This window comes from Chaetodon trifascialis, chromosome 5 (assembly GCF_039877785.1).
Source record: "Chaetodon trifascialis isolate fChaTrf1 chromosome 5, fChaTrf1.hap1, whole genome shotgun sequence".
Lineage (NCBI taxonomy): Eukaryota > Metazoa > Chordata > Actinopteri > Chaetodontiformes > Chaetodontidae > Chaetodon > Chaetodon trifascialis.
In genome coordinates this window covers 27,439,619-27,463,580 of record NC_092060.1, presented here as the reverse complement: position 1 = coordinate 27,463,580, position 23,962 = coordinate 27,439,619, and the positions used below count along the sequence as shown (strand labels likewise).

The 23,962-nt window shown below is 44.5% G+C and overlaps 1 protein-coding gene across 1 annotated transcript in view; it reads right to left on the bottom strand.

Moving 5' to 3' along the window:
• fat4 (FAT atypical cadherin 4) overlaps window positions 1-22,014 on the bottom strand; it is a 102,611-nt gene extending 80,597 nt beyond the window's left edge. The window contains exon 1 of the mRNA XM_070962456.1: window positions 16,595-22,014. Coding sequence (XP_070818557.1) covers window positions 16,595-21,697 — 5,103 coding nt within the window. The 5' untranslated portion in view covers window positions 21,698-22,014. The remainder of the gene's footprint in view (window positions 1-16,594) is intronic.
• Window positions 22,015-23,962: the final 1,948 nt, after the last annotated feature.

The following is a 23,962-nucleotide window of genomic DNA, read 5'->3' as shown; positions in this document are numbered from 1 at the left end:
CTGGTAATACCTTGGTGGGGCTAATATGATTCTTGGTGGGGCCATAACCCATTTAGCACCACCCTAGCGCCACCTATGCATGTGATAGAAATTTAACAACGAGCAGATATTCAGAGAGTTGATCCAGAACTTTCTTCTTTGCAGAATGGAGTCTTTCAAACAGCATTATGAGACAACCAAACTCATGAAAGGTGGCAAAAAGAGGCTGGTTTCAGGCTGACACTGTGTGCAAACTGCACTTTGTGGATGAAACTGTACTCACTGCAGATCTATACTGAGATCTCTGAGAAAAAACTGGGATCAGTGCATCCTCAGTGGTGAAGAAATGACCGGACATGTTGTATTACCGTAAAAGGCTAACAGCTACTTGAGAACACCAGCGAGGCTCCCTGTATTCTTCACGACAGATACGAGTGAAGAGCCCTCTCCCGCAAATGAAGATGACAAACAACCTCTGCACTCAGAGGCGATGGGACTCAGAGGGAGGGTGTCAGGGGTCAGAGAATGAAACGGCAACACCTCTGCAGCCACTTGACAGGATGAAAAAAGAGCGGGAGACAGGGGTGGCGGGGTGTTTGAGAGAGGGTGGGAGTAGCACTTGAGGCCAGAATGGAAGACACAAGCCTCCCAGCAGCAGCAGTCAGAGGCAAGGGGACACAGGGGCTACTGTTCCCATTGAGGTCTTTGTCTCCCAGGCGCTCTCTTGTTTTTCCTCAGCAAACCGTGGGTACAATGAAGGCGGCATGCTCCCCTCCCCTCGCGCAAAGGGCTGTCAATACTGGACCTATCAGACCCTGAATGGCCGAATCAGCCTTCCCATGAAAATCAAGTCAATGACCTGCTTCCCCTGGCTCTCCTCCTTGTGAAGTGGGTGACAGCTATAATTTCAATAAGTAAAACAGAGGGAGGGAGAGAGCGAGCAAGGCGAGTAATGGAGAAAGAGAGAGGGAGTTTTCTCACATGTTGCTGAGGGGACTTCGCCTCAGACTCGGCATCCTCATATAAAATGCATTAATTCCTTCGCTGTGAGCTCACCGTAAATGATTTGATTGTGGCCGATTCGACATAGTTTTCCGAGCTTCCCTGAGCGCCATAAAAAAAAGAAAGAAAAAACATGATGCTGGGAATGCTAAGACAATTTTGAACCAAACATCTAACTTCAGCCTTCTGACCCAATCAAGTGGAAGAGAAGACAGGCTTTGTCCACCTTGGCCCATCCAAGGAAAGTTAGCCGAGGGAGGGGGGAGAGAGGAGGAAAAGAAATGTAAAGATTTTGCCAAGCTTTTGTCACGCCTTAAGGACTGGCTTAGTCAATTGCTGTCAGATCAAGAAGACAGAAAGGAAAACAGCCGTGGTTGCCTTATATAAAAAAACACTTTCTCTCACAGCCAAGTCGGGAGAGTCTCCATAGACAGAATTACACAGTTACTTTTAAAGGATTTGCATTTAAAAGATTGCGTACAGGCCTGAATGCGGGTCGTTTCCCCGTGACCATAGAAACACTAGAAAAGGTGGAAAATTCAGTCCGCTGAACTTTAAACGACTTTATTAAAGTGTCACTAATCAGACGTGAAAGACACAAGGTTTTAGTGTTTGGGCAAACTTACAGAAAAACTAAAAAAAAAGCTTAATGACCTGTTAAGAGCATTACTTTGAAAAGCCTTGTTGATGTCCCGTTCCATAATAAAGAAAGGACCATCGCTCGCATCGGGAAAAAATTAATACAGAAAATATTCCAAGAATTTGACATTAGCATTGTGTTGAGGAATTCCGACATCCGGCCAACAGAGTTATAAAAACAACCCCTTAATACTTGCCTCTCGTCTCATTTTGTGATTTTATAAGTGCAGCACAGAGTTTTTGCCCAATTGAAATCCATCTAAAAAGTCACCAGCAACAGAAAAGTAATCTAACACCTCTTACCAATGATATATGCTTGATTTAAAAACTTTCTGGCATGTATTTCCCCCCAGAAAAAGCCAAATTCCAAAGCAGAAAATTGCTACCATTACAGCGTAATGGGATAACAACCCAAAGAATAATCCCTCACTAACAATGGTGAGGTTTGAAAAGACTCCTGTGAGTCCTGTTTGGTGTCTGCCAGGGGAGAGCTGCGTTTTACAGCCACCAACCGGCGATGTAATCTCCGCTCAATGGAGACCTGGAGAGAGAGCCTCCACACGGGGGTCTCTGTCCCCACCATCCATCCATCCGCTGACCCATCCATCCCATCCCTAAAGAAATGGACAGACCTCATTTCCATCCGACACACACTGCCTGAAAGGGTTGGGGGTCTTATGATCGGAAAGAATAAAACTGCAACAAGACAGGAAAGGATTGAGAGGAGGAGGGGAGTTTGGGGGTTGGGGGGGTAGGTAGATGAATTAGCATTAGTGCTACAGATTAAAAAGAGCCTCTGATCTTCCAGGCTGGTCCTAATCATATACACCCTAAATGAATCATCCTGGGACTTCTCCCGAGTTAATTTCAGTGCAAGAATTAATTAACACGAGAGCGAGGTGATGTATGCAGAGCGGCGGAAAAACAACAATGTAAACAACCCCAACAATGGGGTAATGATTGCAGGGGGCTAATTTGTGTCATAATGATTTGAATTTGATTTTGTGAAGTAAGCAGGATTAATGAGGGGAAAGAAAAATGCTTTTTTGAAGATGAGAGGTTTCCAAACGGTGTGGAAGGGATGTTGGTACTCATTTCAGCTTTGTGGCGTGAATCCTGAATAATGCGTTCGAGATTGTGCAAGAATTACTGAATTTTGCCGCTGTGAACACTTCTAGCAGGAAAATCTGACAACCAATATCACAATTTTTACAGTGTATTTGCAAGTTTTACTCATGCTGGGTTTAGTTTTTGTAAAGCGTTTTCAAAAGGTTCCTGAAAGTTGCTGTACGGTTTTGATTTTCGGATTATTTTTCCTTCAATTTCAAGTAGCCATTGACTTCCATTGATTTGATTGGGGTAATCCATCACTTCTGCTTTAATTTCAATGAGATTTAGCAGCATTTTCATACCTCTTCACAATAATTTGTGTCACTCTAAGAGTCTAGAGGCTAAACTGCTTTTAAATTATATCAGTAAAAGATTATTTAAATGACCATAAATACACCAACAGACATCTACAGTAAATTCAAGAACTTTAAAATCTGTATATTTACTTGGCATCAATGTTAAATCCACTTCATGCTTCAACATTTGCCCTCTCAGTCATCCAACCCCCCCAAGTAGGGAAAAGGGAGGTAGATATACAATTCCAGCTCTTGTGAGAGACTGGAGCCGTTGTTGTGTTAATACCAAACAGCACCATGTCCACGCAGCCTCCATGTGGAGTCGTACAGTGGGAGCAGACGGGGCATTTTGACAGTCAGGAGATCAAACTGTTTCCATATGACCACAGCTGGCATTCATCCAGGCCTGGGGCAACTACGCCTGCCTCACAGCCCGAGACGTGGGCTCGTGCAAACTCAACAGCGGGTGTCGCGCATAAAGCCTGAGAATAAATCTTGAGTTTCAAAGACGATTTGAAATCTGATGCCCTCGCCCTACAACTGATTGATTTCCATGAGGCGAGTTTAATTCCCACAGAGGATACTCCGAATTCAAAAGGAAAAACCTCTTAGTGTAAAAAAGTCTTGATCTCCAACAATAAAAGCTACTATGTGTAGAGTTTCTGTGTGATTGTGGCATTCTTCAAGTACTCTGATGGTTTAAGTGTTGTTTTGTTTTTGAATTGGTGGACTTGGAGAAAATGGGTCCTGTCTTTGTGCTGCCTTTAGCTCTTTATTCTCAGTGTCTGAGTGTAAATTATTCTCTGCCACAGTGTCTTTTTTCATGGTACCATTGGGGGGTGCCAAAGTTAGTTAATGGCTTTAAAGATGGGATTTCTACACTAAAGCATGCTCGATTGAAGCAGTAAATATACTCTCTGAGAGCAGTTGGCTTTAAAAGAACTGTTTTTCCAATATGCACAGGCTATTTAAAGCAGCATTAACGTATTTGCTTTGGCACACGGGATCACCTGAACAAGGCTAACATGTTAGCAAACAGCTGCCTCTTTACAGGCAGACATGGAGCAACGTTTGCATTCATTCAGAGTCGTGTTTCTGGTAATCTGGCAGCGCAGACGTTAGTAGCAATAAATGAGAAGACGTTATGATTTTATGTGTTTTGGAAAGTACTGAATCACTGGCGTTTTTGTTTGTTCGCATACTTCCAGGTTAGTATTTGCAGAGGTACTTTATTCTTACTTCATGCAGGTTTAGCCTTAAATAACAAAACATAAATAAACAATAATCTTGTTTGCTAATGGGGAAAACAGAATTGACACTTACGTCTACAAATATTTCAAATGTATTGAACAAATATCAAATGTTGAAAACAGCATCACTGTCCCAACACAACAGAGGTAAACCGGGTTTTATCGTCATGTTTGACAGCATAAAATGGTGAAATCACACGTGAATACGCTGCCATGAGTGTGTCAGTGTCACAAAAGAGTGAGAACGCCTCATAAAAGAGCAGCAAAGCACTGGTCTCCATAGGCAGCGGATGAGGGACAAAGAGAATATACCGCACTGTTTTACGGCCCGGCCTGCAGCGAGGCATGATGGGAAGTAATAACCACATCATTACCAACAGCGTCTCAGCCTTGTCAGACGTCAGAGGAATAAAGGAAGCATGCAGAGTTCACTCTTGGGCTGCTAGTCTACCGCTCTGTAGGACCCTGTCACACATATGCACATGCTCATTCACACATATGCGCAAACATTTATCGGCCTGATGAAACACAATTGCACTTTCTGAAAGAGTCTATGCACAAACACACACTTGGAGACACACAGCTGGTTGTTTAGCTGCCAAGACAAGAGGCAGTGCTTCCGCCTGAGTTCTGCCAAGTTAGGTCAAAGGTCACATGATTCACTGGGAAGGTCCTGAGAGTGCTGCTCTCCATTGGATCACTCACTCATTATCAAATAACCGCATCAAATGGCACGAAGCCTCTGCGAGATCATGTGTAAATCTGCAGGAGGAGGGATACAGTAAGCACAGAGGCAGCTGGCGGGCTGGAGGACTGCAGCGGTTTTAGGGTAAGATGCAAACACACACACACCGAGTATGAACAAACACAAACACATGCCTGCTCGCTCCCTCATGCACATGTCAGGGATTCCACCTCTGCTGCTCTTACTCTCAATTCACCTTAGCTGTGAGAAGTCGTTCACCACATTACTGCCAGCGCAGGTTAATCAAGGTCTGCAATGACCTATACAATGTCATTGTAAACAGATATAAGCCTTTATTAATGCATTGGTCAACAGCTATAACTCCTCCTCTGGGCACCCATACATGCAGGCTGCTGCAGAAAATGGTGCAATGATAAGTTTTCTTCCCATTACAGAAGTTGAGAGCATCTTTCATTAAGAAATGTTCATGTGGGATGAAGAGTTTGGTGGTGTAAGGGTTAAAAATACTACACTGTGCACACAATTTAGCAATACATCCATGAAATTTAGTCTTAATTACCTTGAATGAAAGACTCAGGCATGCAAAGCTCCACCGGAGCCACAGAGGACATATTAATGTCATCAGAGATAACAGTTTTCATGGGCTCAGCAGAACTCCCCATGATGACTGTTCTGATCTCGATGCGTACAGTCAGTGGGGTTTCCCTTTAAGATCTCATTTCATTAAAACAACAGAAAAAAATCTGCCAGTGCGCTGAAAATATTCCAGCATGTTTCCAAAGCAAACCAACTGGTTTCAAGTATTTTCTCAAAACAAGATTCTAGAGAAGCTCCACAGTTTTTCTTCTCTAACAGATGCCAATATTATTTTATGGAAAAGTCTTAAAACAGGTTCATTTGTATTTGAAAAAGGATGAAATTGTTCTTACTGCCCTTCATACGTACTGCCCTTTTGCCGTGTGCAAAGCGTTTTGAGGCAGACTTTGAGGGCGAGTTTCATGCACTGTACTGCTGCTGCACACCCCCCTCTCTACCCACAGGCGTCTGCACTCAGTCTGCAGACCTCAGTGCAAGTGAAGCCCCAATATCAGTAGCCCCCTGGAGGAGATAGAGACATAATGTAATATCTGATCACCCTCCATGTAATACCATAAGAACACAATGTCCTGGGAGGGAGACTTCATTACGATCTGTCCGTCAACAGCAGGCCAGCCAAGTTTAGACAAAGTTTTGGGTGATTCATTTTTTCAGTGGGCTGTTTTTTTTTCCTTCATCTCGGGGAGCTACGTGTCAGTGCCAGAGACGCCGAGCAGGATAACTGCAGAAAAATGAGGAGAGGGCGCCAAGATTTGGTAGATTGTGCAAAAAGTATGCAAGAAGAGAAAGTTAAAGGCTGAAGGCATGTACAAAGAGATATACATGTGAGTAAGCACACACACACACAAACGCAAGCAACGTACACAGAGTCAAAATAGCCCAGTGTTTGAAAGGAAAGACCATAAAGTCAACTTTCAGAACAGCACTTTGTTAAATTACACCTCAACATCCACACACAATAGAGCCTGGTGAAATTAGGCCACTTCATCCATTTGCATAGGAAAATCACAGAGTGGGCAAAAAAGAGAAGTAAAGGGTAAAAATAGCACATTGTCAACGAATGTAATCGAAACCAGAGCCACAGCTTTCTCTTCTGCCCTCTGAGAGCTCAAAACAGTCAGACTTTCCTTTCGTTTGCAGCTTGAGATATCACCAACTTTAATAAAAACATAACTTTTGTCTGACAGCAGAGGCGGGGAGGGCAGCTCAGGTACCCCGATCGCGAGCGAGAGCCTGAGTCACGTTGGCTGGATCCGCACATCTCTGCCCAGAACCCTCGCCAGCTGGTTTCAATTAAACAGGCCCGACTGGAGAGGAGAGAGGAAGGCCGCATTCACCAAAATGGCTAGCTATTTCAAGCCAGGAGTTCTTTCTGCTCTTCGTTTCTGACAGCAGATCAGTTGTTTGAAAATTCGTGTAAACACAGTGTTTTGTTTGCTGTCGAGGGCCAGCCTTTGCTTTGCTGCCATGCGAGAGCCACACAGTATACCGTGCAAGATGGAAATGTTTGAACGCAAAGCTTGCATCGAGTGTGCTCTATGATATTCTGAAAATGATGCTTCAGGGTTATTGCTTTGGAAACACAGAGCAGCCGCGCCAACATCGAGCCGACACTGATCCAAGAATCTCCTTGAATGAGATAATAATCCTCCAAAGTGAGGCTCACGCTCTGCAGTTATTGTCTCGGTGACCACAAGCTATTTTCCTGAGACGTTCCACTCGGCTTCTTGCTCAAACAACCACAACCTTTCTGCAAAACGACCCATGGGAGGATGATGTGTACAGGCAGTTTAACAAGTAGGGAAGCCTTTGTGTTGAGGAGGGTTTGTAAGGTGCTTCAGAGTCAACAGGGCTGCACAGAAACACCTGATAAGAAGCACCTGCCAGTTCAACAAAAGTTTAAAAGGTCAGTTCACCCAAATGACAGAAGAAAACCTCTCATTGTTACCTCTAATGATACCTGACTTGGCATCATATGGCCAGTTTTTGAGATCTCTGCATTCATTTGAATTGGAACTGGATACAGATATTTAGGTGAAGTGACCCTTTAATCTTAAGTTTGTCTTTTTATTCCCCTTTGGTTGCTTTAAAGTTTTAAAAACAATAATGTATCATATATATATTCTGTATAACTTCAATAAATACTGTATATGATATATATGTAATGTTTACATTGAGTGAAATATCTCAAACCAACACTAAGTGTTTTTTATGGCTGCATCGGTGCTTTACATGGGAACATCTGACACGATTAGTACATCACTTCAAACACTACAAATTGTGCCTGATATATTTGGTATTTTTGGAAACTCTGGGATCTCCACTAGAAGTCAAAATAAAGCTCTGTGGGTTTGAGCAGTGTTTGTCTGCACAGCATGACTTTGCCCGCTACTGGTTTTAGAGGTACATAACAGCACACAATTACCTCTTTACAAAAAAAGGGTAAAAGGGATTTGAAAAACAAAAGGGACAACACTTTAAAAACTGCTTTAACAAGGGGAAAACCCATTAGATTACAGTAGATAGGCCAGTGGATTTTCAAGGCTCGAGATGAGGCCAGCTAGCTGTCGAGTGAAGAGCATGAATAGAATTACGACTAACACTCTCTTCGTGATTTTGAAAATCTAACAACTCGCACAGAATTTGAGTGCCGGAAAAGTCATGCAGGGACATTTTGAAAGCTGAAATATTTCAATTCCAAAATTGAAAACAGCTGCAAATCGACTGTGGCTTGGCTTATTTTTTGAGTTAAGACCTGCACAGCAGAGCAAGCAAGACAAAGCAAGATTTTGCAAGGCTGAAAAGTCGTATAATCACAACAACACAACTAGAAGACCTAAAAAATAAGTTCTGGACAAATGCTAAATCACAATATGGTAAGCCTCTTAATAAAGTTGGAGTGTGTGCTGCACACAGAGCAGGAGCTGCAGTGGATCTCTTGATGGAAAACTCATAAAATAAGAGGGGAGATAACAATAACACAGGCTCTCGCTCTCTGGTGCCAGTCTATCTTTGCTTGTCTCCTGCCTCTGACACTAAAGCCCTGCTCCAGCCCTCCCTCCCTTTGCTCCCAGCACAAACCTCACTGCCCTCCTCCCTCCTTCCTTTCCTCCCTCCTTCTCCCATCTAGCTCCTAAATTATCTGGCCGGGCTGCAGGAGATACCCCTTCCTGCACGGGGTCGCTTGTCTTACCGCAGACTGTGGAGATGAGGTGTGTGCGTGCACGTGAGAACAGTGCATACGATGCAGAAAATGCACATCCTCTCTCCCCTTCTCGTTTGATGTCCCTGGAGGCGGGAGGATCTGTTAAGGAGGCGACCGCACTAAATGTCACTTTGGAGGTGCCGCTGATGGACGGCCAGCGGGAAGTGAGGTGTGCAAAAGAGCAGGAGCGAGCTCTTTTTCTTTTTTTATTTTTTAAAGCAAAAAGCATGGAGGAGCAGGTCAGCGAGGCAGCACGGTGGAGCTCGAGCTCTGGAAACAATGGAACTTTGCTGTGTGTTTCTCTGCATGTGGATGTGTTCGAGTGTTTGTTGATGCTAGAGAGCTCGGTAAGTCACGTGTACGAACAAATCATTCTGTGGCTGGGATCCATTATTACCGCAGAGACTATGTGCCAAAATCAACCCTTCACTCTCCCTCTTTCTCTCTAACTCCCTTCATTTTACAAGTGAAAGTAGTGGAACATTTTTTTTTTTTTTTTTAAACCTGGACAGACTTGGGTATATTTTATGGTCCCTTCACTGTCAGAGGAGAGCAGAGAAAAGTGATGAAGAAATCTCCAGGATGTAGTCATACTCAGGGAAAGATTTACTTCCCGGTGTAGCACTTGCTGAGGGAAAATGCACAGCCCAAATCGCAGCTATACCTGATCATCCCCACTTCGACTGCTCCCAATCAACCTTTCTGCGGTCGAGTGAGTCTAAAGCTTGGAAACTTAAGATCTCAGCTTCTGATGGACCCCTCTGATTGCACTCCTCGTCAGTACCAAACGGTAAACGGCTCCCTTTTGATCACGCCTGAGTCTGCAGGAGGAAAGCACTCCCAGCGGATGTTAATGCTATTTCAGTCGCACATTTGGTCCAAGCATGTGTGCCTGAGACAGAGGAGTGACCCCTCCCAAATGAGGCGTGACAATCAAAGTCACAGAACAAGAGAAATGTATCTCTGATGTGAAAATAAACCTGATGATGCAAAACTCTGCAGAGCGTGCACAGCTCGGGCGGCGTTCACTTATTATTCTAACCTCAGGTCCTGCATTGACATGCGGACAGTCGACCACAGAGCTGAGAGAGTTTTCTTTTAATATACGTATATGCACATTCCCTTTCTAAACATGATTTAGCGGCAAACCGACTTGAAATATAGAGTTTGTGAATAATTTTTGTTTTAACCTGTTTAGAGTAGCAGCTGGGTGGAGTTACCACACCAGGACAATTCAGTTTGCCACAGCAGACAATACAATGAGTGCTAAAAAGTTAAGACAATGCCACTGAAAAAGTTCATTTTGTGTACTTTTACTTCAGTTTACTTTTACTAACAATATCGAGAGTTTGCTCATGCAGTAAAACTGACCGAGGTCCGGTGCTGGGTACTGAACAGTTAATGTGGCATGGACAGAAATAATGTCACATGATGTTGTTTTCTCACTCTTTTGATCAGATAGTTCCAGATTTAAACCAAATTCTGACAGTTTTTGACACTTTTCTTTGCCATTTATTAAGAGTTTGGAGGTTTTGGGCTGTTGGTTTGACAAAAGAAGAAATATGAAGACTTCTCATGGGACTCTGGGAAACTGTGACAGGTTATGGACTAAACGGTGACTCAATTAATCGTCACAATAATCAGATTAATCGGTAATGAAAGTAATTGTTAGCTGCAAATGTTTAACAAATGCAACCTGTGACAAGACATCACAATACAAAAATGTTGGGCATCACGGGTGTCAGATGTCTGAGAAAGCTTAATTTAAAATTTCCTCAAGTATCATGAAATATAATGTTAGTACTGAATGCTGAACATGACGAGCAAGAAACACAATAACGTGACGTCATGCTGGCGAAAAACTGTGCCACCAATAATGAATTTGACTCGTCAGGCGCGTATAAAGATCTGACTCTCTTCTGAAAATCCTGCTGAACTGTGCAGTTTAACAGCGCCAAAAAGCTAGTTTTGCTCTTTCATTAACATGACGCTTGGCTTCACTTTATAGAACATGACACAGCAGAACAATCTGACCCCGGTCCCAACCTCTCGGCCCAGAGTTTGACAAACTGTGCATTACTAGTGGTGCCAGTCACTGCTTATACAGCTCCAGTTAAAACTTTAGAGACTGAAGGCTATAAGAGCGCTATAGAAAAGCACAAAGCACCGCTACTTTAATATTCATCTGAAGTGGTCAAACGAGCTGGAGAGCAGCCGTAACTGCTCAACACTTATCCAAACAAAGTGAAGCTGTGCCACAAAATAAATGAAACAAGGCAAACACTAACAAACAGTCCCATGTAATAAAAGGAGAAGACAGAAACCACCAGCTTCATTAAGGCTCACTTTAAATCTGCAGAGAAGACGTCACAAAGTACCCCAATGATCTTATTTGACAGCAACGTAATCATAATAATCTACATGAAACTGAATTATTTTGACTGTGGCTACCATTTAAAGTTCCCCTGTGGCGGAGAGGGAGTGTGGTCACTGTGCGTGTGTGTGTGTGTGTGTGCGTGTGTGCACGTGTGTGCGTGTGTGTGCATCTGGCAGCATTTGCTTGCATGCATCTATGCATGAATGAATGTTTATCCAGTATTTATGGCGACGGTCTCGTCGTAAAAACGGACAGGCGCTCTGGGACGAGCCCCTGCTCGCCCACAGGTCCACCTGGAGCGACCACCTACCAGGAGGGCCCGGCAGATGCGCATCTCCTCGAACGCGTGACCAGCCGGATCACAGCATGAATTACAAGGTCGGTTACGACCAGACAGGACCGTCAGCACCACGTCTCCAGCACATGTGCACAAGCAAGGAGACACTCAAAAAAATCCCAATTAGACCATGAATTACAATACACGAGGAGCCAATTTGCTCTGCGTCATTCCTCTTCCAGTTGTTGTAAAATGTCTCTTCTGAGGAACATGAAATTTTAATACTAAGCTTGTGTATGTTTTGAATGTAATTACAGTGTTTTGGGGGGTTTTCTGAGATTCTGAGGGTTTGATTCGACAAAAAACAATAAATGCTCCGCTTGGGGGGATATCAGTATCGCTGAACGACCTTTCCCTGGAAACTGCACTCATCAACATTTCAGTTTTTATTAATACTCTCACACGCAGACACAGATACACAATCAAAAAGAAGAATCCGTATCGTATTGTCCAGCCGCACATGACCTTCTCCTCCCTGCCTCGCTGGCCGGGCTGGCTCGACGGGTTTTACATTTTCAGAGAGGCTTTTTTCCCTCTTCCTCGACAACCTCAACCCCGCCTCTGACGCCGTAATCACATTCCCCTCAGAGTCCATGTTAGAGGAGGTTCACCATCACCAAAACACAGGGAAAGCAAAAGAGGGAATGAAAGAGGGACGGAAAGAAAAGCAAAGCGACTTTGAAGTGCCAACGAGATTTATGAATCAGGCTGATCCACAACACAGAGAGACACAAACAGATTCCCAGAGACAGAAAACAGGCAGGCGGGCACAGAAAGAGATGCAAAGGCAAGAAGACACGCAGCCGATCAAAGAGGAGGGTGAATGTAGAGCTCAAGCTAACGTAGCAACAGCCCAGCACTCGTTTCTGTATGTGCCTGAGCCGCCTGCACTGTGACGTTCAGACGCTCTCCACCCACCTGCTCAGGACATGATGGGGAGCCCTGGCCTTGCCTCTCCCTTCCCATGATTCCTTGCAATGCAGCTACTTCCAAAAAACAAAAAAGTCTCCCTCCACCCCTCCTCTTCCTTCATTCTCACAGCTCCCGATAACACCGCCTGACATGTCCTGAACCCTCCCAAAAGCACTTCTTTCTTCAACCTCATAGCTCCAAACAGCTCCACCGTACGTTGCTCGCGGGTGAGGAGAGGGGAGGAAAGCTGACTGACGGGGGCGTCCATACGCACTCCTAAATCTGCCAAGGCAAGACGCTGGCACAGACAAAAAAATAACAAAAGCCTCCCGATCCGCGGCCGGGGCAGCGCAACACTTTATCTGTGAAGGCAAAACAAAGGAAGGCCTGTTGAACACTCCGGCTGTGTTTACTTTCAAGGGGGAACAATGGCTTTAAGGGGAGGGGGCAAGGACTGATGTGGCACTCGAGGGCCCCTCCAAAAAAAAAAAAAAAAAAACACACTTCATTTTGATTCACAGTGAGTTTAAGAAAACAGTTGTAGCCGTCCGGTCTATAGGGGCTGCAGGGTGTGAGTGCCAGGAGGCAGATGAAGGGAAAGAGTTCAGAGGACGTGAACCAGAGAGAGAAATCTTTTCTACTTGTTCTCTGCCATTTCTTTCAATATGGTTTAATTTCTTTCTTTTAACAAGCACTCGAACAAAAAAATCAAATAGGTTTTGAAAGTGGATCCAAAAACATCTGCAGCCATTAGATTCATTTAAGCTCAAACATACTGTCAGCTGTGTAACACAACTGATCTCAAGAGACCAAACCAGTAAAACACAAGGAGCAAAAAGCCATATTTTTGCATATTTTGGTAAAAATGTGTGAGCCTACTGGTGGACTTGAGAAGTTTCTATGGATTTACTGATACTAGCCAAAAAAATCAACATATCAGCATTTAACTGTCTGTCTGTGATGAATCAGATCTGACTAAATCTGCCAGAACCTGACAAGCCAAAGCCAACAACTCTCACCCATCATATGTGATAGGTGCATCCGTTCCCTTATTCTGCTGTTGGAAATCAACATATGAGCTGGACAGTGTCAAAATTATAAAGTAAAATAAATAAAGTTGCAGTAACTGCAAGTAGAACTGTAACAAATAGCTGATTAATGAATAAATGAATCACAGAGTATTTTGATAATCAATTACTGGTTTAAGTTATTTTCAAGCAAAAATGTCAAATGTGCTGCTGTAGCTTCTTAAATGTGAAAATTTGGTGCTTTTCCTTGTTGTTTATGACAGTAAATGAAAAGTGTTTGGGTTTTGGACTGCTGGTTGGACAAAAGAAGCAATCTGAAGAGCATTTTTTTCATTTTTTTATGTTTAATGGACTAAATGAACCAATTAATTGTGAAAGTTATTGGCCATGAGTTATGAGTTGATTATAAAAAATGATTGGTTGCAGTCCTAGTTGCAAGATGTGGAGCATATAAAAACACAAGCATTAAAAAAGCATCTCAGGGGCAGATCTGTGCACTTCTCTCTAACACACACCCCAATGAGTGACATGCAGGTGCTTTGCTTTAACTTCTGCTGTCACATCACTGATTAGGTTGTGGCCACAAGTGGAATCGATACTGAGAAACCTGTCATAGGTGTTTGAGCGTGAAATTAGTCAGCGTAAGTTAGGGGAGGGGGGCTCCTCTCCACCTCTAAACGAGGACATCACAGGATGTGATGTATCAAAACTTGGAGTGAAATAAAAAACATCCTCCTGAACACTATGAATGGAATCTGGGTTCGCTAACAATGAATGAATCTGCTGCCAAGAGATTTTATATCAGCATCTTTATCTGTGCAGCTACTGAGAGGAAGCAACACAAAGATTTCTGGGTAATGAAGTCATTCCCATGGCATTTCAAACTGACACTTAGAAGCTGCTGAAGCAGAACCACCAAACACGGTCATCTAAATTTCTCTGTCAGCTCACGACCAACGCACATCATACATGAGCCAGATGTGAGGCAAAGGGCACATACAGTCCTGCAATGACAGATGTGATCAACAATCACTGACAATGAAACTTTATGAGATGCCAAGAAGGTCAGGAAAAACCCCCAGAATCCCCTCTCTCCACTCTTTCCACTGCGGGCCCAGCAGGGTCCTGACTTGTTTAAGATCACGACTGTCGATAAAGCATGTCCAGCCAAATTCTCTTTGTTTGAGCGTTTCCAAAACATCACACACGGTGCATAGCAGAGGGAAAGAAATGCCAGCTTTCCCTCATGCATCCAATCAATGGGGAAAATGGGAAATGGAGAATGTGAAAGGGTCACAACCCCAGGGGTGGATATAATCCCCCAGTTGCTACTGGGTATCTGGTATATAAACACTGCACTGGAAAAACATTAGTCTAAGTCTGAAAGTTTACACTATTGTATCACGCTGTCCTTTGAGATCCCATTGAAAGAGTAGACACACGTAGCATGAATATGACCTGTTGAGTTCTGCTATTAAAAATAAAGCCATAAAGACGACTGCCCATCGCATTTCAGCTCAAAAGCAGCCCTTATTTCCAAATGTGGAAGGTCATTTGAATTCCACAAAGTTATTAGATCTCACGCTTCTCAAAATGGAGAGATTGGCTATTCAGCCAGGTGGTATGGTAAAGTCATCTCTCCAAGGGGTGAGAAAGTTCAAGCTTAGCATGAAACCAATCTAGTTTAAGGTTTGGGAATGGAGCACTGAGGCACTATATTCTCTCATTAGGCCGACAGTAGAGTCTGCAGGAAAGCAGATTGCCATCTTCGCTGCAGGCAAAGTGAGAGAACATTTGATATTCCCATTTGGCCCAGGCAACCCTTTAAGTTAACTTAGCTAACACGATTTTGCCAAGTAATCCTTGATTTCAATAATATGTGAGCGTGTCTCCAAATAACTGATTGCTGTATTGGATTTCAGCTTCAATATTTGCAGAGGTTGAAAAGGCATCAATAACAACTGTCAAAAGGCATCCTGCTAATCTTAAACTGTTAAATCATTTCACATCAGGCACCACTAACACGAAACATATTGAAGAGGAGGGGAAGCTTACACCTTTTTGTTTTTTCTCTGAAAAGTACAACTTAAATGCAGTATGTGTGTCATCAAGTCTGTAATAACATGGCACGTCAAGTCCTGGTTAAAAATTCCAAAACATATATAGCCTCACATTTGTTTTTCATTTGACTAGCGGCTAAGCCTTAGCCACCCATAACTGGGTTTAGGGTTCCCGCATTACACTACAGAGAATTTAACTCCCTCTTTCTTTAAGGAGAGACTGAAAAAGGTGCATCGCAGACTGCAAACTCAGTGGATAGCTTAAGTTTCACTCCCCCTACCCTCAGCATCTTTTCACAGAGTCTTAAGAGGTCACCCAATTTTAATGGTCACTTATTGCCTGTGGAGCAGTTCCCGGTGGTATAAAGGTACCCCAAGACCACCCCAGTGCCCAAACAGCCTCAGGCTCAGGGGCTCAAAGTAATACTGACATTGATGATGCATACCTGCACTACAAGACCTTATGAGTTACTCTTTTTTCATTTCTGCTCGAGGCACTGTGGAAGCCATCACGGGCCTTGAACCTGAAACAGCAGCCCTGCATGATTTATGTCTACAGTGGGGAAATTAAAAAGGGGTCCTTTTTTGATTTGTGCAGTTCATATCCGCTGATAAGAATATCTCAGTTCAGCAGGAGAAGAGCTTGTGCAGAATTCATGCAACACTCATTTCCCTTTGCCAGACTGCTCAAATATTAGAGGAGGCACATTCATGATGAATTGTTATGGCTAGTATGTTTTTGGAAACGGGAACAATAAAGTTATCATGCCAACGAACAAGGCCCTCTTACCCGTGTCCAAGAAAATTATGATTTAATATAAGGCAGAGCTATGCGTAAAAAAGGAATTTAATTAATGAGCAGACAAATGCAATAGGTGGCTCTGTTTTATGTGTGACTTGGACAGTCTCGCTCCCCATTTTTTTCCATTTCAAAGCTTGATCTCATTACACTTATTCCATCCAAATGTCTATAGCAAATGCCAGCATGTGAGTTCATGCCCTCCCCCTGCCAAACAGATCAAATAGACCAGTAGAGCAAAATATAAGGTGGCTTTCCAGTACCTGTAGAGAATAGAGAAGTCAGCAGTGTACTAACCTCAGCACGCTGTGTTCTGGGCTGGCTGGCGTCGGTCTCGATGGCATACACATCCACCAGGTACAGGTCGGAGCCTTGTTCTCGGTCCAGCTCTGCTGCTGTCTGTATCACTCCAGTGTGGCGGCCGATGGTGAAAAGGCGTCCCACAGCTTTTCCGCCACTGCGAACCGCCACGATGAAATACTCCACTTTGGTCGCTGAGCCCCGCGGGCTGGAGGCATCCAGGGAGATGACGTTGGTGCCCGGCGGCTGGCCCTCTTTGAGGATAGTGATGTATTTGGGCTGGGAGAAAACAGGCCCGTCCATCCCTTGAAGGATGATGGTCAGCTCAGTTCTGGAGGTCTTGCGGTCTGTGCCGTGGTCCGTGGCTGACACAGTGAGGGTGTACATGAGCCTGGACGGTACCAGCTGGGAGGCCAGGCGAATATCTCCGCTGTACCTGTCCATGATGAAAGTGTTAGCATCCCCTTCCACGAGCTCGTACTCCACTTCCCCGTTGGCGCCCTCATCGGGGTCAAAGGCCACCACTGTTGTCAGGATGGAGCCGATGACGATGTTGGGCTCAGCAACAAGGGCGTTCTGGGACACAAAACTGGGAATATTATCATTCTGGTCTGTGACCCATATTGTGACATTTTTCAGGGCAAAGCGGCGGAATTCAACTGGAACAGCCTGGTCAGTCGCTTTGATTGTCAGCTCGAACAGATTTGAAAACTCCCTGTCAACTTCCTTGTTGGTGAATATGAGCCCGGTGATTGGGTCGATGCTGAAGTGGTTTCCCCGGGGAATCTGTTGAACAATGGAGTATTCCAGCAGCCCATTTATGTCTGCATCTGTGTCATGAGCTGTAATTGTCATGACTGAGGCTGAGATGGGGAGATTTTCTGGGATGGATTTGAAAATGTCACCAGGGGTAAATATGGGAGGGTTGTCGTTAAAATCCCTGACATGAATGACCACAGGAATGGATGAGGAGCGGGGTGGTCTGCCGTTGTCCTTAGCAGTGATGTTCAGTTTGTAAAATGACTGAGTTTCGTAGTCCAGCTTTTTAACCAAAAAGATGCTGCCAGTGTTGGGGCTGATACTGAAAGTGCCGTGGTTGTTTGTAGCTGTGATGCTGTACGTTATGTCTGCGTTCTGACCAGAATCTGCATCTGTGGCGGTCACAGAGGCCACCAGCTCCCCTATCCTCATGTTTTCCAGGACGTCCACAGACAGTGAAGATTTAGGGAAGGAGGGGGAGTTGTCATTCTCATCCAGGATGCTGATACTAAGCATACAGGAGGAGGACAAGGGCACAGCTCCAGCATCAACAGCTATTATTTTCAATGAATAGGAGGATGTGGATTCATAGTCCAGCTTTCCTACTAAAGTAACCTGTCCAGAGCTGCTATCAATAGTGAACTGTCGCTCCTCATTGCCTTCAGGGATGTGATAATGAACCAGTCCATTTTTGTTCTCATCCACATCGGAGGCGGAGACCCGCAGCAGTTGTGTCATGTTCTGGGCTGACTCAGAGATGGAGGCCTGGTAAATGTCTTTAGTGAATTTAGGCGGGTTGTCGTTGATGTCTTGAATGTAAACTTGCACTTTTGCCTGGTCTCTGAGGGGCTTGGGGAGTCCCTGGTCTGACGAGACGACCACAAAGCTGAAGACGGCGGCGCCTCTTTGTCTCATGAGTGACTCGCGATCGAACTGCAGTGTGCTGGTCAACTCCCCTGTGATGGCGTTCAGCTCAAAGTTGGGCTGTGGAGTCTCAAATGTATATCTGACCTCACTGTTTGGGCCAAAGTCCTTATCCTCGGCAAAAACACGCCCCACCAGCGACCCCCTCTTCTGCTCTTCCTCAAAATGAAACACATAATTGGTGCTGTTAAAGAGGGGACGGTTGTCGTTTACGTCATCGAGGATCACGCTGACATTGACGGTGGCGCTAAGCGGTTCCACAGCCCTGTCTCTGGCCACAACCACTAAGTTATATCTGTCCTGAAGCTCTCGGTCCAGCTCTGCTTTGATATACAAATGCCCATCTGGAAAAATGCCAAACACATCACCTGTGTTGCCACCAGCGATGTCATACATAATCTCCCCATTAAGACCAGAGTCTTTGTCGGTGGCCTCCACTTTGAAAAAGCGGCTGTTGACAGGCTCAGACTCCAGGATGATGACCTCATAGGAAAGCTGGTCAAACACTGGCGAGTTGTCGTTGACGTCATAAACGCTGACAATGAGGATGAGGCTGGAGGTGTGCTTGGGGACCCCCATGTCTGCTGCAATGACCTCGACCTCATAAGAGCTCGTGGTGACCTCCAGCGGCCCGGTCAGTGTGATGAGGCCATGCTTCTCATGAATATGAAAAAGGCCTTTGGGGTTTTGTTTGAGGCTGTAAACCACCATTCCATTTGTGCCTTCATCTGGATCTGAGGCTTTGGCCTGGAATATGACATGACCTGTGCTCCAGTTTTCCACCGCACTCACATGCTCCACAGCGTGAATGAAATGAGGGGCATTATCGTTTAAGTCCTTCACAGTGATGTTAACAAAGGCCTCTCCTGTGATCTCCCCAGCTCTGGCTACAACTTTCAGCTGATAAAAACCCTGCTCCTCTCTGTCTATCTGGCTCGACGCTGTGATCTGACCTGCGCTGTTCACAGCAAAAACCCCCCTCTGGTCCCCCGAGGTGATTAGATATGAAATATTTGTGTTTAAATCCACGGTGGTGGCTGACACGGTCCCTATAACTGTCCCGACGCCCACGTTTTCAAACATGACAAAGCTGTACCCTTTCTGGCTAAAGACCGGTGGGTTATCCTGTGTGTCTATGACAGTTACAGTCACTATGGCCTGGGTGTGCGAGCGCAGGCCGCTACCATCTGCTGCTGTCACCTGCAGCTGGTAAGCAGTTTTCTCCTCTCTATCCAGGGGAACAAGCGTGGTAATCCTCCCTGTGTTGCTATTAATGCGGAATTTGGAAGCGTCTCCAGCTGTAATGATATATTTGATTGTGCCATTTCGACCCAAATCGGGGTCTGTGGCTGAAACAGTGGTTACATAAGAACCAGAGGGCTCGTTCTCTTTTACATTGGCAAAATACTGCACAGGGTAGAAAACTGGCCTATTGTCATTGATATCCCTCAGAGTGATGTTGACTTTTCCTACAGAGTGCAGCTGAGGGCTGCCTGCGTCTGCTGCCTGGATGTGCAGTAAGTAGGAGGCCTGATCCTCCCTGTCTAGCTCCACGGCTGTGCTTAATCGCCCTGACACGGCATCCAGGCGAAACAGCTCCTGGACTGAGGCTGGAGTCTCTGCATCAAATGAGAACCGGATAGTTCCATTGGCCCCGAGGTCGTCATCTGAGGCAGACAGCACCACCAGCTCAGTGCCGGCAGGAGCGTGCTCCATCAGGGAAACATGAAAAGTGCTCTGGGTAAATGTGGGCACTTGGTCATTCACGTCAGTGATGTTGACTATAAGTTTAGTGTAAGAAATCTTGGGCTGCAGCCCCTGGTCTTTGGCACTAATGTTTAGCACAATTTCAGATGCTATTTCTCTATCCAGCAAAGCGGCGCTAGTAACCAGACCACTGTTTTCACTGATGGAGAACCAGCCCAAAGCATTTCCAGACACCAGGGAGTAGCGCAGGTTGGCATTCTGCCCAGAGTCACCATCTGTTGCAGAAACCCCTTTAATGTAGCTGCCTTTTGGTATGTCTTCACTGATATCTACTCTGTACAGTGTTTCCTGGAATATGGGTGGGTGATCATTGATATCATTCACAAAAATAACCAGACTGGCAAAGGAGGACCTAGCAATAGGCTTGCCATTGTCTGACACAGACACAGTCAGGTTGTATGAGGAGATTCTCTCTCTGTCTAACACACTGGCCACTTTGATCAGACTTAAATTGGGCACGGGAGATGTGTGCACTTCAAAGTGTCTCTGCTCATTCCCTCCCAAGATTGAAACAGATATGTTACCGTTAGCTGTGGGGGAGTCTGAATCTGAAACAGTGAGCAAAGCCACAACGGTGCCAATCTGTGCATTCTCGTCGACAGAAGCAAATTTAGAAGTTGTGGGAAAATACCTAAACTTGACCACCGGGTCGTTATCATTCACATCTAAAAGTTTGATTGTGGCTTCTGTTCTGCCTGACAGCGAGGGCACGCCGTTGTCTACTGCATGAATAGTCAGGGAGTACTCTTTCTTACTCTCATAATCCAAACCCTCTTTTATAATAATAATACCAGCTTTAGGGTCAATTTGGAAAGGTGTCCCTTCATCTAAAAAGTACCTGATCTCAGCATTGGCTCCCTCATCCAGATCTGATGCTGTGATCTGCAGAATACTTGAGCCTACTGCTGCATCCTCAAAAACACTGGTTTGATACTGATCTTGATCAAAAATAGGGGGGTTGTCATTTATGTCTTGAATGGTGACGTTTACTTGCAGGTAGCCAAACTTTTTCGGGTCTCCTTTGTCCTCCACTTCAATCATGAGCTGGTAGAAGGGAGTAACTTCCCTGTCCAAGCCTCCAGTTGAAACAAGGTGCAAGAATGCCCCCTCTCCACTAGGATTGACTGTAATATCCAAGCGGAATTTCCTCTGCTCGTTGCCTTTCACTATTCTGTACGTTGTGTGATCAACTCCGTTACTTCCAATGTCTGAGTCTGTGGCGGTGTCCAGAATCACCTGCCTGCCGCTGCTGGCGTCCTCCTTGAAAGACACCACAATCGACGCGTCTGGAAACACCGGGGAGTTATCATTGATATCCAAAACTACTATCCTGACCTCCGTCGGGTAGGTTGGTTGACTGGACAGCACCACGACGTTGATGACATCACTTTGCAAAACCTCTCTGTCAATCACGGAGGAGGTGTAAATGACTCCAGTGGTGCCGTTAATTGAGAAAAGTTTGTGGCTCTCGCTGAAGCGGTACGTGAAGCTGGGCTTGGTCTCTATCGTGCCCACGTAGGTGCCGATGGGCTGCTCCTCCAAGACCTGAAACTCTTGACGGACTTGACTGGATGCTGAGTACTGCGACAGAGTCCATAACATCAGTAAAATCAAATGAAACCGGCCTAAGCCCCTACCTGTGAGCGCCATGGTCAGTTAGCCAGTCCACCTTTCTCAGACAGAGTCCATGCCTATGATGCATCAACTTTAGTGAGGTTGGGCGAGTCACTAAAGCATTGTATTCCAGCAAATGTGCAGAGAAAACTCAAAAGAGAACCCCAGCAACGACTCTTTGCGCACTTCGTCGGTGTCCAAAAGTACTCCAGAAGTGCCGTTTTATCCTGCGCAGCGCTGCGTTTCACTGCAGCCAAATCCTCTGAATGGAGAGAATGATCCCTAGTTTCGTTTCAACTCCTCAAACTGCATTTTCAGCGCGGAATCTGTCCATCCCTCCACAGACAAGACAACACAAAAGTTCCTGGCTCCTTAGAGACGCGCGGAGAAAAGTTTATCCAAAGTTAGGGCGCAAGTGAGCGGCGCTGAGTGTGTGCAGGCGGCTGAGCCTCCGCACCGTCCCGTGGAATAACGGTGCAGGCGCTTCAGTCATATTGTGCTCAGGAGTCCCAGTAAGTTGGGACAAAGCTGGAGTTCGGCAAACTCCCTCCCATCACTGATCCCATTGGATAGCGGCGCTCCTGCCCGCCTCCCACCTCCCTCCTCCCTCTATTGTGCAGCGCAGCCCGCTGTCTCCGCCTGCGGAAGGCTGTCAGTCAAATCAGACAGGTAACGATGCCCTTAATGACCTCAATAACAGATTAATGTGAGTTAAGAGGGTCCAGATTACTTCAAATATTAGTGTGGGATATGAAATTTACTCAAAAACCGGCACGAAAACGCGCAGAGTCTATGATAGAAATACTTTCCACAATATCAGAGCTTGCTCACAATAGAGGGAAATCAGAGAAATGTTTAAAAACTAAGAATAAAACATGAAAAAGTTATTTTAAAAGTACATTTCAGTAATACAAAGTCCATTTAGAAATGATGTAAAAGTGTTACAATGACCCCCTTAAAGTATCAGAAAATTTTGACTTACCTGTGTCACATTTGCTGGAGGAACAACCCTTTTAAAAAAATAAAACCGTGTTTTGGTTGGTAATTTTAATTCTTTGCTCTGTAAACTGTTCACTGAAACTTACTGTCTTCTGTGCATGCCAGTGTGGTCTCTTTGGGTATTTCGGGGGCATATGCTGTTAAAATTAAGACTCCCCAATAATAATTAGCTGTCTAATAAAGCTCAGTGTTTAGTGTCGTTTCCAGGGATCATCACAGCTGTGAGATATTTGCATATAATGAAGCTGCAGGAAGCCTAATAAACGTGGTTAAGTAGCTCCATCTAGTGGCCGAATGGTGGTAATTCCAACCAAAATGCATTTCAGTCAGAGAACAGGAGGCAAACATTTGGTGCTGTTAAGTTTTTTTAATGCAAAATTATACACATGAAAAAGTATTAGTTCATCCTGCATGTGATGAAATGTGAGAAGAACTCCAGCAACAATCTAAAACTGAATCCTAATTTACATCCTGGAAGCGTCACTGTTTTCTCTGCAGAAGCATCAGATCTTCAGCTTGCTAAACAAAGGCTAACACGAACAACATATCTCATCATTCTCAAATGTTCTTTTCTAATGAAAACCAGTGATTAAATGTCCTAAAAACTACAAAATATAAAAACTGTATTGTCCAGCTTTCTTTTGCACCATTCTAATAAACTTTAACCACGTAACACAGCTGTTTGTGCAGAAAATAAATTAGTCAAAAAATAGCATTTAGACAAATTAAAGGTTACATTAAATACATTGTAGATAACCTCAGCACTAGTGTATTTTTTAGATTTATTGAATATAACTTTATGACTTATTTTGTGATTACTGGCAACTATGTAACTAGAAACTTGGTCATTCAGATGACAACATGTTGCTTTTTTTGCATGTATAAATATTTTCTGTTGTGCTAAATTATGCAATTTTAACTTAACAAAGCTGTCTGAAGTGACAATCAAACATTTTACAATCACTTTAAATTAGTTGTGCAAAGCTTGAGTTCCATGATTTAAATATTATAGTGAGTTACGTTTGTTGTTGTTTCACCTTTATAAAGTAACATTCCTCAGAGTGTACGCGAATATTGAAATAAGGCAGATAATAATACTGCTGCTGTACTGTCTTCAGTCACTTTCCCTCATGATCAATACACATTAAAAAATGAAGTGTTTGCATGTGAGCATTTTATTGCAATGTGGAAAAGACAAGATCAGGTGGAAATCAAGGCATTAATAATTTCCAGGCACACACTTCTGATAAATGTCTATCGGCCGTAGGACGAGGTTGAGTCCAGGTCAGATGAGTTCATTGA